Source organism: Lineus longissimus, chromosome 6 (assembly GCF_910592395.1).
Source record: "Lineus longissimus chromosome 6, tnLinLong1.2, whole genome shotgun sequence".
Classification (NCBI taxonomy): domain Eukaryota; kingdom Metazoa; phylum Nemertea; class Pilidiophora; order Heteronemertea; family Lineidae; genus Lineus; species Lineus longissimus.
In genome coordinates, this window is record NC_088313.1 from 9,007,068 (window position 1) to 9,020,588 (window position 13,521).

The following is a 13,521-nucleotide window of genomic DNA, read 5'->3' on the forward strand; positions in this document are numbered from 1 at the left end:
TTCCATGCGTACACAGGGTGTGACTATACGGCAGCCTTCATCAGAAAAGGAAAAAAAAGGCCCGTTCAAAGTTGCTGAAGAGAGCCAGGAGTATCTTGATGCCTTCTCGTCATTGGCAAGCACGGAAGTACAGCAACCAACCTGTGCGATACTGCAGAAATATACTGCAAAGCTTTATGGAGCTAAAAAGGCAACACCACTTAATAAGCACCGGTTTAACAAGTTCGAAAAGGTATACGGGCCAAAGAAAGGAAAGGGACTCTTAGCAAGTCTGAAAGGTGCAGATGGGTGCTCCATTCCACCATGTGAAGATGTAGTAAATCAGAAGATACATCGAAGCAACTTCGTTGCAAGAACATGGCATTCGGCATGTGACAGGGTTGTTCCAAAGCAGCCACAGAACAGATGGGAACTGGTAGGGAATAACTACCAAATTGCCTGGTTCACGGGTGCACAGATGCCAGATAAGGTCGTTCCTGACACTGCAAATCCAGATGATGACGACGATGATGATGATGAGGATGATTTACAGGCTACAGGCACCTACATTGACTCGGACTCTGATGACAGTGACGATGACATACATGGTGACAACGAGACTGATGACGATGACTAAACTGACTTAAACAATGTCAATATCATTGATACGAGTAGAGCTGACCAAAGATTTGGGGGGGGGGGGGGTTGCTCCTTTCGTATGCCACTCGCACACTAAGTGTGGAAGATCAGTATTTTCCTCATTCAGAAAGATTGACTCAAATTAGATAACATTATGTCAATTGATATTTCTCTACTTATACATGTAGAACCATGATAATAATTCACTAAAGTAGTGAGCATTGCTCCCAAATCATTCATCGTTATGGATGTGAAATCGTTTACATTTTTTCTTCTATTGTACATTATATCATGGTAACTTGAAGCTTTAAAGTATCAACACTTATCATTCAAAAGACGTATTATTTTTGATACAGCTAAGCCTCTATATTGACAGGTTATTTCAAATCGGAAATAGATGGTTCAAGTTGAATTAGGTATTAGTTATATGACCTGGACAATCATGTCAATTGTCATTTTCGACTAGCTCAATACAAAGCTAGAATGTAAATACATGTATGTAGAACCATGATTAATGCAAGGATCAATTCGTATTGTACAACCCCTCCCCTCAAGGGAGGGGGGTTATTTTTGAAGAGTTAAGCATCGACATAAGATCACCACATAAGAAAAGGATGATCACCATGTGTAAGAACAAAATCACAAATTGATACTTGCACAAATCATTCACTTAGTATCGGTAGTTAGCATGATATTTTTGAAATATGGTGTAGAAACACAAGTAGGCCAACTGAAAAGGCATCCATGCTGGTGAAAAGTTTCGGTCAAAAGCCATAAATTCATTTTTGTCAATATTATCAGCTGAATATCCCTGCCCCATATAATATTGTGATTCATCAGGGCAGTGTAGACATGCTATCACTATCAGAATGTTTTGTCGTCATGGATGGATTGCCAACTGGAAATTGTCATATCATGTTTTGTTCACTGGACAATTATAAGTAATTCTATGTAGTTCGTAATAAATTGAAATCACTTCGCAATTCAATTTGGTTATGTTAAGTTGTTTTCTAAGATTTGTTAATGTCCCAAAACCATGGCCAATTGTGACCCTTCTTATATGGAAATGCCAGGGAATATCATTTCTTAAGCCGAGGACACACTACCAACTATTGCTCAACAAGATCAAAAACAGATGTAGGGTCACCTGGCAAGTCACTCTTGCTGGCCTCAACAACTGTGCGTTCACACCAATGTTAGGCCCAGACAATTTTAGCTACCTGTACCTGTCTGTGACGTCACTGGAGGGAAACATTTTGGAGGGAATTTTCAGATGAAAACAAACATGGCTTATGAGACCCCTGCTGTCATTGCTCCTGATTAATCAGGTATATACATGTAGTTTTATAGGCCCATGGACATTCTCAAAACAGCCAACCCAGGGTTATATCTAGGCCGTTTTGGAATGGCGCTGCGCCATGCCCCCTTTCAGTCCCGCCATGCTGCCCCCTTGATCTCAAATCCCGCCAATACTGCCCTTTTTTTGACGCCAATGTTCCCCCAGTTAATCTGCCAAGCCCGTTATTATCTTCAACAAATGATCGCCATGCCTTATCTACAAGCCGCCATGTGCCGTCGTCTATAATTTATGCAGTTACCGCGAGCGCGCAATCCAATCCGCCAATCCGAGCCTCAAGCTAGTGATGGGTCTACCTCACCAACAGCCGTCGCCAACAGAACGTCTACCTGTATATCCATCTGCACATTATTCATCACTGAACGCGAGGTCGTCACACCAATGCCACGTGCAAGAGGACGAAGGGTGGCGCAGACTGGTGGTAGTTGAAGAAACTATTAAATCATGTCGGGCAAAAAGAGGCGGGCGAAGGAGAAGGAGGCAAAGTTGGCTCAGTTGGCGGCCAAATGTCCTCGGATAGAGGCTTTATTTGGGTAAATAAAACAGAAATAATCTTTAAAGAGGGCATGGTACAAAATGCATTTGTGCAGGATATGTTTGTCCCTGATGGTTCGGCAGATAGGATTTATGAGGCAGTCGTGAAGACAGTGAATGAAAAGGAACTTGATTGTAACAAGCTTGGTGGAGTGGGCACTGATGGTGCCTCTGTCATGACTGGTCGGGTGAATGGTGTCGTTACAAAAATGAAGGCTTTAGAGCCAAACATCATTGCAGTTCATTGTGTTAATCATAGGCTTGCCCTTGCAAGCAAGGACAGCTTTGGACAGATGCCAGTTCTTGTCAATTTAGAAGAAACATTGGAGGCCCTCTTTAAGTACTATAACTACAGTTCTAAGAAAAAAGGTTCATTGGAACAGGTAGGCTAAATACAGTAAATCCGATCGCCTAAGCCAGAGTCGCTAAGTCAGATTTTGGCCTAATAGAATACTTTTTAGTGTGTATTTTATAAAGCAGATAATGTGTATTGTATCTCAGATCAGATAAATTACATGTAAAATTCTCTGATCTACAGAATCGATCTTAAGCAATTCAGGTGGTGGTAATCTCATTTTCTAATCACGTCCTTGTCCTTTCTTTCAGTTGCAGACTTTACTTACTTCAGAGGAAAGAGGACGAGCTGTGACAATCAAGCATGCAGCCCATACTAGGTGGCTGTCACATGATGCAGCCGTAGATAGTGTGAGAAAGGCATATGATGCCATCCTTGTTGACCTTGAAAGTGAGGTGGTAAAGCAAACCACTGGAGAAGCTGGGGCCAAGGCTAGTGGTCTGAAAAAGCGTATGATGCAGTACAACACACTGGCTTGCATTTTGCTGTTGGCTGACGTGCTTCCAAGACTGGCCCAACTAAGTCTGCATTTTCAGAAGGAAAAGGTACTAGTAGGACACAGTGCTAATAGTTTTTTGAGTCTATCCCCATCCATGATGTAATTTTTGACTAGAGATCAGTTGGTATTAATTCTCTTAACAGTGAAGTCACCACTGAGATTTATGCAGTGTCATCTTCATAATTTGTGCAGTGCATATTTAGTTCATGGTTCTCCTGAACTTTGAGGCTTTTATTCAATTTCAGGTTGATTTGACAATGATTGACAGTATGTTGTCATCAACACTGAAGTCAATTGGGGACATGAAAGAAACCCCAGGGCGACATCTCGCAAAGTTGGAGACACTTGCTGAGAAATACAAAATAACCAAGTCGCATAATCAGAACTTTGAACTGACTAAGTGCAGATACATAGATGCTACAATTGCCTCAAAAAAATAAACGCCTGGAAAACAGTAGTGTTGTCCGTGCCATGGGTGTGTTGGATTTTTCAAATGTGAGTGGTCAGAGAGTACTGCTTCCTAGCCTCTATGGCAATGAAGAGATAGAGACACTAGCAGAATACTTTGGCTTGGAATCTGACGAGGTTCTCTCACAATGGGACAGGTTCAAAGATATCTATTGGCCCATGGATTCTACACTTTCAACAGATGTAACCTCGCAGGGTTTGTGTGCTGGTGCATGTAAACAACCACTAGTACAATCAGCTTGCCCAGCCATCTGCAAATTCCTTGCTGTGGCTGCCACTCTGTCTGTGAGTACAGCCACAGTAGAAAGAATCTATTCTCATCTGAAGCTTATCAAAACTGCTCAGAGGAATAGACTGGGGGAGGACCACCTCAACAAAATCCTAATGATTAAGCTGAATGGTAGGTATGTGAGTGAAGGCCTGCTACAAAAATGCACCAATGCATACCTCAGCAAGAAAGACAGGCGATTGAGCTTAAATGCATGGAAAGCTGCTGCTTCTAGCAAGAATGCCTAGTGAGTCATCCATCTGGGGTGCACTTGTGCACTATCTATAGTAAATAAAAAAGGTGAAATAAAGAGATCTGTTTCTGAGAACCTTTTTATTTATTCCTTTTTTTCATTTCATGGTTATAATCTGTATATTATGTGTCTGTACTTGTTGGAAGATCATGATGCCCTCCCCTTTTCTCAGGACTTGGGACCTGCTACCACTCAAACTGGCTTTATATAAATCCTCCATATAATGTAGGATTAGCCCTGGTCTCCCTGTCACCTCCACAGCCAATTGAAATGAAAATAATCTAGCAGTTGTCACTCAGGTTGGTGTTATTAAATGTCAAGTTTACTGGCAGTGGAAGAAAACACAGACTAAAGCTATACTGCTTACTAATACTACTGACAACACTTTGCTATTTAAGCTAGCACTAGTACAAGACAATGACATACTGGTAGTGAATGATGATGTGAGTACAATAACATGTAGTAGGTTGTATGAAGGATGGTGCAGGGAGGAGAGTACATGCAGTGGAAAGGGTGTACAGTGTGAGTGGTAGGTAGGGTTACACCATGATAATGATAAATCCAACACCACATATTAGAGAAAGAATAAAGAGATGAGATATACTAGGCATTGACTTATCACTAGAAAGCAATATGACAACATAGACAACATAAAGCATGATACACAATTACATAAATAAATCACTTGATAATTTTCAGTGGTCAGATGTACCAGATGTACCAGATGTGGTCAAAGTGTAAATGGTCCCCAATTTGGACCCTTTGGATCAAAAAGGACCCTTCTTATCTGGAAACGCCAGGGAATATCATTTCTTAAGTTTCACATTTTGGACATGGTTTATAAATAGAGTCACCAGCATGAATTCTGACCTTGTGCTCCAAAGTGTAATTGGAACCCCTGAGGGCCACCTACTAAGACCCTTCTTAAAACCGAAACCCCAGAATTTTCTTTTTCTTAAGTGGTTTATTCTGATCAAGTTATTCAATGGTGTTGATCATCGCCAGTTTCAGCCTTGTGCTCTAAAGTGTAAATGAAAGCTCCCTTTTGGGGGGTCTTGAGGGCGTGCCCCCTCTAAAGCCCAGGAAAGAAAAACTTAAGAAATCCCTTTTTACATTTCTCTTGCTTATGCCAACTAATCAAAACCATCAAACCTTATGTGCTCAATATTGTAAATGAACTCCACTGGGCTCCCAGTCTACTAGATTGATTGTGAGCAATAATCAAGGCCAGCGATGGGGTATTCAGGCAAACGGACGAAGGTCACATATACTCCCCCTTTAACTCAGCTGGTTTCAATGTCCATGACAATGATGTTTATGCATTGAATTGCATCGTAATCAACTGTCTGCGTTGTAAATTCACTATTGTTGTGAGTTTTGTTAAAATAAGACTCAAAAGAGTAGGTAAATCATTTAAAAAATTGATAACAACTAGCAAGGGATTTCGATCACATGGACAGATATTACTGGGAAAAGAAGTCCATAACGGACATATTTTCCTAGACCCTGGACAATCTCCCCTAGGTAAAATTGCCCACCCGGACATTTTTCCCCAGAATAAAATAACCTAGGACATTTTTTCCTGGGACTTAGTATCCTGGGGACATTTTTACCAGGGGATACTTAAAACTTCTACACCGGTCCTATCGTTGCAGTAAATACAGTCGCCGTGTTCCTTTGCGGAAGATTATGTGGCGAACCCTGACCAAACCATTAACCACAACCGTTGACAATACACGGCTTTTATCTGGGGTCCTGCATTTCTAGGATGTCCAGTCCATTCCTTTTCACTTATGAACGTTTCTCCGTGTACCCCATATCCTAGTGTTCCCCAACAATCGACTGACGGAATAAGCCGTGACTTGACTATAGGGGAAACAGCTGAGAAACTGTGCAATTTGTTATCCAGCGTTCCCTAACAAAATGCTTCCACCCATAGCAGGACTTTGGGTCGCACCTTTTGTGAGTGTCAATATTCTAGGAGCGATCCAAAGGCCTGCTATTGGAGGTTGCCACCAATGGGGAACATATAGACATACAGATAAACGGAAACACTCAGAATCACTACACAGGTGCCATAGAATTTATTCATGCCGTTAGTTTTGTGTCCCACCCGAAACATTTTTTTCTTCATATTCTTAGGCTCCTGGAAAACAGCAAAAATGCACATTCGAATGCATTAAAACCCTTTCTATTGATAGAGCATGAACGTTGTTTTTAAAAAGTGATCGTCCTCCCTGACTGACCACAGCTTATAATCAACGGAGATCCATCATCTAACCTAATGATGTTCCACCCGAAAAAAAAAAGTTGAGTTCAATTACTATGGTTACAAGGTGAAAGCGGTATACCATACAATAGTAATTAGAGTGTTCTACAACCAACATAAATCTAATGGCATCAGGAAACATTGAAGTGAAATGCCACGGTCATTCCAATAAATGGTCCGTTGTCCCACCCGAAACGCATGTCCCACCCGAAACATCACAAAATGAAGTTGGCATTGAGCTTGAGTTTGGGTGGGGTCATGTTACACGAATTTTCATTTATTGCATTGCATATTAGGGTTGGGGTGGGGTCATGTTATAAAACGTTATATAGTTATAGTAGCCAACTGGTCATTTTTGCAAAGTAAAGCGATTCATTGAAATGTCTGCAGGTATAAATTGTAATTCAATAATGTTGACTGTCGGAGACAGTGCTAGTGGACACCGGCGTAACGTTTTTTTAAGTGTTCCCCGTGTCATAGTGTTCCATACAGTCAAAAGACTGACGGAATAAGAAAACATTACACCGCAGTTCTGTATTTTCATTGCATATTTCTGTTCATTTTGAAACCCATGTACACAGTAATTTTTGCCCTGTAGGTCGCATACATGTACTTATAAAGTCGGTATCATATAGTCGTTACATTTTATTTCTTAATTCAGCTGTACAGACATGTGGTAGGTTATTTGGAAGCTGAATTTTTGTAAACCATCTTGTGGTGCCGTAGACTATAGAACAGATTATGTAGTGACATCGATAAAAGGGTAAACTACAATGGAACAAATACCGGTGTTAGTATTTGTAAAGGTGAACTGCCTATCTGAAATTAAGAATGATGCAATCACGTGGACCTGGCTACATATTCTGTGTCAGCCTAACAGCACTATCCACCTGTCCTAATATACAGCCTGTGTAGGTGCGGGGGTGCCTCTCAGGTGAAATCACTTAATTGCCGCCAGATCGAATTCAGGACTTAGAATCAATTTCCAATGATTGGAGTGTTCCTTTAAATATATTCTCGGACTCAATCTGCAGAAAACTATACTTTTATTCATTTATTCATTCACCTTATTTGGGCTACATAAGATATAGCTACGAGCGTTTCAAAATACAAGACAGAGATATAAAAACCCCTGGTTTATGGTTCTACCGTATTACCCTATGGTATTTAGGTCCCGATTATCGTGTATCATCTGTCATCTGTGGGTAATCGCCTGTTTTTTTCTCTCTTCAAATAAGGATATTTGTCAATCTAACCGGCGATATTACGCACTACATGTAACAGAGAATTAATCTTATCATACAATCATATCGTTAATATTATGCCTATACAGTCAAAATAACTTGAGTGATCTCCCGATCATGGCTTTAATATGTAACAATCAAGTAATCATGATGACGTCACATTCCTGACAGCCAGTCACACACCGATTGTTTTTCTTTGCCCAAATTAATGAGATAACACTTAATGCTACTGATAATACTTGTTTGACCGGTGATAGTAAGTGCCTATGACTTGCAATATAATTTTCAATGAGTCGCATTTATAACAAAACCTTTTCCCAATGCCATTATGTTTTTCTCATCACTGGTAATTAGACTGTTAATTATACTTCGGTAGGTGACCACTTCAAAATAACCTTCCAAATACAATATCGTATCATATGTCAAATTACTGCAAATATCATAGATGTAGGATGAATACCGGGCCTGAAATGGCGCCTCAAAGGTGGACGCGTTCTTATTGGGCCACCCGATATTAATAATATAATCGTTGTAGTAATTCTTTAATCAACCACAATCTTTATGTATCATGTACACTTAAACTTACATCCTTTGGAGAACTGCCTGGCCATTAGACAGGTCCCTGGTCTCCCTTTACTCTTCACCTCTTTCTTTTATATGTACAATGTAGATGTATCAGCACTGCACCCCAGTTTAATATTTTCATCTTCTGTAGAACAAATTTTATTAATATTTTCATCTTCTGCACAGTTTATTTTGATAGTATGAAACGCGTAAATCCTGTTTAATTAAAATCATCGTTTGAATAAAATGCTGTTCGCCTCATTTATCTTGTGTGTTGTCATTGCCTCAAATCGTCAAGAAATTAGAAACCAGCAAAGCCTAGACTCTTAACCCAGTCTCTTCGGATTGCGGCGTCCGTCACCCCCACCGCGGGGGAGTGTAGCAAAGCCCTGCGAACGCAAGAGTATGGTCTCTGCTGAGGGACAACTTGGTTACAAAGCCGGGGTCACGTTCTAGTCCTAATGTTACATGTCCCAAAATTAGTGATGATCTGGGATTTTTCATGATTTTGCACTCGGTGACCCTTGAAAATCATGACATTTGACCTTTGACTATTTAAAAGGCCCTCTGGCATTTCTGGGGTCAACACCCACTAAAGACCCATACATGTCCCAAGATTGGTGATGATCGAGCCATAGACTGAGAGGTTTCGTGATTTTGCACTCAGTGACCATTGACCAGTCATGACCTTGACAGTAGTATTTCGGGGTCAACCCGCTGATGATAGATCTGGGAGCTAGAAAATGATCAATATTGCCTTCCTTATCTCCCCACCAACCCTTATTTCCTGATTCCCTTTCCGTTCCTATCACCTCTTTATCCATCACTGGCCTTCTCCGCTCATCACTCTCTTCTCACCGAGGCTAATCCATTAGTAAATGCCTACTCCCCTGGGGCTTATTAAAGGGGGACTATAGGCCTAGGCAGGAGCAGAGGTGCTAATTTGGCCATCTTCAGGCGACTTTTATACAGTGAGGGCGCTGGGCCATGTCCGATTCAGCACTAAATATATTCCTTACACAAGCGTGATGTGAGAGAACCCTTTTGGCGACTTTGTGTAACTTTATCTCGCTGCCTATATTGTCTCTTTAAGGTAATCTTTATTATCCCAAAGCAAAACAGACATGATATTCAAGCTTATAGGTCACCGACACCACACCATGTACTACTACTAGTATATATCAGTAGATCAATAGGCGCGCCATCTATGAGATGATACGATAACTGACATCTACCCTTGTTTCATTGTATTTTTTAGTGTCAGAAAATAATGATTGCTCCCGAGGCGTAATATTGCACTAAATAGGTGTAATATTGCGCTAAATACAGTAAGCCCGACTCAGAAACCACAAATGCCCAACCCTTCCTGCTACCTTAATACTTCTGGATAATGCTGAGGGTGGAACATATTATTGGCAACTTCGTTGGATAATTCTGAAAAGTGGAACATGTTATTGGCAACGTTGCTGGATAATGCTAAGGGTGGAACATATTATTGGCAACTTCGTTGGTTAATTCTGAAAAGTGGAACAGCCAATAACATGTTACATGTTATTGGCAACGTTGGTGGATATTGCTGATGATGGAACATCATTTGCAACTTCTATGGATAACGCCACAAGTTGGATGTATAATCGTATTGCGCAGTTTTCCAAACCATATTTGGTGACATTTTAGTTAATGCATTAGTAAAAAAGGCGCGAAAACCATTATCACAGATCATGATGATTCACTTCGTATCTGTCGCTTTCTTCGTATTTACAAGTCGGATGGACTTGTTCGTCGAATCAATATTTTCTTGAAAATGAATATTAGAGTCCTTTGAGTGTTTTTGGTTGGTCTTGGATCAATGGTTCGATTCATTTGAGTTAATGGTGGCGTAGTTCATATAATTTTGTAGTGTTCGGTCACCCCGAGATCGATACTTTCTCAGGGTGTTTTTCTATTCTCATGCATCCTATTACGTTTACATTGCAGTATGACAAGGTGGCGTTCGAGATACGGAATAAGTTACACGAGGCGGAGAACTCAAGAATGAAACAGCGGGAAGAGGAAGCCAGGCGAGATGAAGAGAGAAGTAAGGAGGAAAAGAGTCAGCTGGTGGAAGAAAGGGAGAGATTAAGGAAGGAGGTGGCTCTTGAGGAGGATGAAGCGAGGGAGGCCTTTGAAAGAAAGCGCGAGGACGAGGAAAAAGTCAGGAGATGCGGCGACTTCAAGGCACCGAGGAAAATGAGAAGCTTAGCCCGGGAGAGAAAGAGAGCGCAACGATTGAGGAGACGACTGAAGGAAGGGAAATTGGCGGGTAAAGAGGCCGAAAAGGCGGAGGTAAAGGAACGCACACAGAAGACGGTAGAACCAACGAGAATGGAGGAGGCTGAGATGAATCCACAAGTAGAGTAATCAGAACTCGTCCCGTCTGTTGAGCCAGAAAAGGTAAGAAAACATTAAACTCCTTTCCATTGCGAGTGTGTCCATTGCCTATTATTCGTTATAAGATGAGTTTTTTTCGATTATTAGAGAGCTTTAGATTCATTGCAAAACTTGAGACGGTATTGGTCCATCCTCAAACACGCTCATGATGCATGCTAGAGTAGAACTGCATAGGTGACAGAAAGCCCCAATTTCAATTTCGTGATTATCTTTACTACATTGTAAGGTGTCAGGCGTAAAAATCATCCCGAAGGTGCCGAGTTGCGCGAGTATTCTGCATTAATACCAGGGAGGCAGGCTTCAATACCCAAAGGAGACATCACCGACGGAGTTCAGTTGGAATGGAATGATACTTCTCTATTATTAGAGAGGTTAAGATTCTAGCAACATCGCTCCACCTGGCGCACATACACGCTATTAGAGAGGTTGCGTTGTTCAAGGATTAACTTTCGCTCCACCGCATTTGATTACTGATGATGTGAAAATCCACCCCCACTAACGTTATCCAGCGTTATTGTCAAACGCATATTCCACTTCAGCGTTATCCAGCAACTTTTACCAACATGACATTTCCGTTTCAGCATTATCCAGCACAACAGGCCACATTACATTGTCCACTGTTCCAGTTTCAGTGTTATCCCGCCGAATAATACACGGTGAATAATATGTGTCACCGTGAGACAGCAGTCCTACTTGTACACTATGTAGCCTTAACTTATCATGTGATTCTTTACTCGTTGCAGCTTGATGAGAGGATGGCGAAATTTTTCGGAGATGGCTGAAGAGATTAAACAGCTATATGAAGAAGGGAGGGGGACCCGCATTCAGCTAGACGTCACCGAGGCCATAGAAGATGTTCTCAGCAGAAAAACAGTGCAGAAGAGGCCAAGACGGGATGGCACGAGAGTCTGTACTTCCACAGAGCCAGAAAAGATAAGGAAAATTAAATTTGAGTTTTAGTACAGCGTAATGTTATTGTTTCAGGTCAAGAGAGAGCTTTGAGTCCTGCGAATAGTGTCAATATCAAAAAGACAACTGCAGATTGTAACAGTGGGCAAATCACCACAAGCTCGGCACACGCGACACGAAATGAAATCAAGTTAATTCAACATTGACATTTTTATACTTTTTTCAGGATGATAATTCAAGGCAGAGTCCGAAGTTGTCTTTATTTGCACCACTGATTATAGATGAAGATCCACATAACAGTGACGTAGCGGAGGATCACCATAGCTGTGACGTAGTGGAGGAACAGCATAGCTGTAACGTAGTGGAGGAACACCATAGCAGTGACGTAGCGGAGGATCACCATGATAACAGTGACGAAGTGGAGGAACACCATAGCTGTGACGTAGTGGAGGATCACCATGATAACAGTGACGTAGTGGAGGAACACCGTAGCTGTGACGTAGCGGACGATCACCATGATAACAGTGACGTAGTGGAGGAACACCATAGCTGTGATGTAGTGGAGGATCACCATGATAACAGTGACGTAGTGGAGGAACACCATAGCTGTGATGTAGCGGAGGATCACCATGATAACAGTGACGTAGTGGAGGAACACCATAGCTGTGACGTAGCGGAGGATCACCATGATAACAGTGACGTAGCGGAGGATCACCATAGCTGTGACGTAGTGGAGGAACACCATAGCAGTGACGTAGCAGAGGAACACCGTAGCTGTGACGTAGCGGATACCCGTTACGTAGCGGATACCTGTGACGTAGCGGAGAATCACCATAACAGTGACGTAGCAGCGACAGTCAGTTATGACGATGACGATGATGTTGATAGAGTCGATATGAGTAAAATATCTTACCATTTTAATTGCGGTCAATTTGAGGAGAGAAATTACTGGCTCAAATAAAATGGTGCCCTCCGGGATGTCCTTCACGTTTTTCTACTATCCAGGACCTGAACGAAAATTGGAAAAAGCATCAAACACGTTCAGAAAAATTGTTTACTGTATCCACTGGGTTTAAGTCCCTCAAAAATGACAAATTTCGTAAATATTAGCAGTGACATCTGCAGGAAAAAAAATGGAACTGAAATACTGTGGTCATATCGACAAGAAGATGTAATATTAATCTCAAATTTATAGGAAAATTGCAAAACTGCAGAATCGTTAACTACTTTCCTTTCCTAAACATAATTGTAATTCAATTTCAGTCTGGAGCACATCTAAGTTAGACAATGACAGGGGCTTGGTAATGTAAAATGCCCCCCCCCCCCCCCAAACGTTACCCAGTATTATTGCCAACACCATATTCCAGTTCAGCGTTATCCAGTACTTTTGACAACAACATATTCCAGTTTCAGCATTATCCAGCACAGACTGTCCACATTTTATTCCAACTTCACCGTTTTCCTTCATATTATATTTATACATATTAATCGTAATTCAATTCCAGTCTGGTGATGATTACATCCCATCGATGTCAACCATGGACGGGAGCTCTGAACACGAGGCATCACATCAACGCACCGTTAATTCGCTGATAGGGTCGGTGTCGTCCTCTGAGAATGACGATCAACAAAAGGACGAGAGACAGGCAAACCTGGCAACTGTGATATCAAAGGAAGTCGCAGCCAAGCAACCCACGGTGACGACAAGATTCGAGAAGCTTGCCAATGTCACAGGACGACCGAATGCGGGTAT

The 13,521-nt window shown here is 41.5% G+C and overlaps 1 protein-coding gene across 1 annotated transcript; it reads left to right on the forward strand.

The window, feature by feature from the left end:
- The first annotated feature begins 2,541 nt into the window (after positions 1-2,541).
- LOC135489945 (uncharacterized) lies at positions 2,542-10,829 on the forward strand. The gene is made up of 3 exons (XM_064775581.1): positions 2,542-2,892; positions 3,116-3,409; positions 10,407-10,829. Exons 1-3 carry the CDS (start codon positions 2,542-2,544, stop codon positions 10,827-10,829), a joined length of 1,068 nt encoding a protein of 355 aa, XP_064631651.1.
- The last annotated feature ends 2,692 nt before the right edge of the window (positions 10,830-13,521 follow it).

Excerpts from the sequence above, each read along its gene's own strand:
- LOC135489945 (XM_064775581.1), top strand. The coding sequence starts at position 2,542 with ATGGTACAAAATGCATTTGTGCAGGATATGTTTGTCCCTGATGGTTCG. Across the intron at positions 2,893-3,115 it reads AAAAAGGTTCATTGGAACAG|TTGCAGACTTTACTTACTTC; the intron begins GTAGGCTAAATA and ends CCTTTCTTTCAG. Across the intron at positions 3,410-10,406 it reads TGCATTTTCAGAAGGAAAAG|TATGACAAGGTGGCGTTCGA; the intron begins GTACTAGTAGGA and ends TTTACATTGCAG.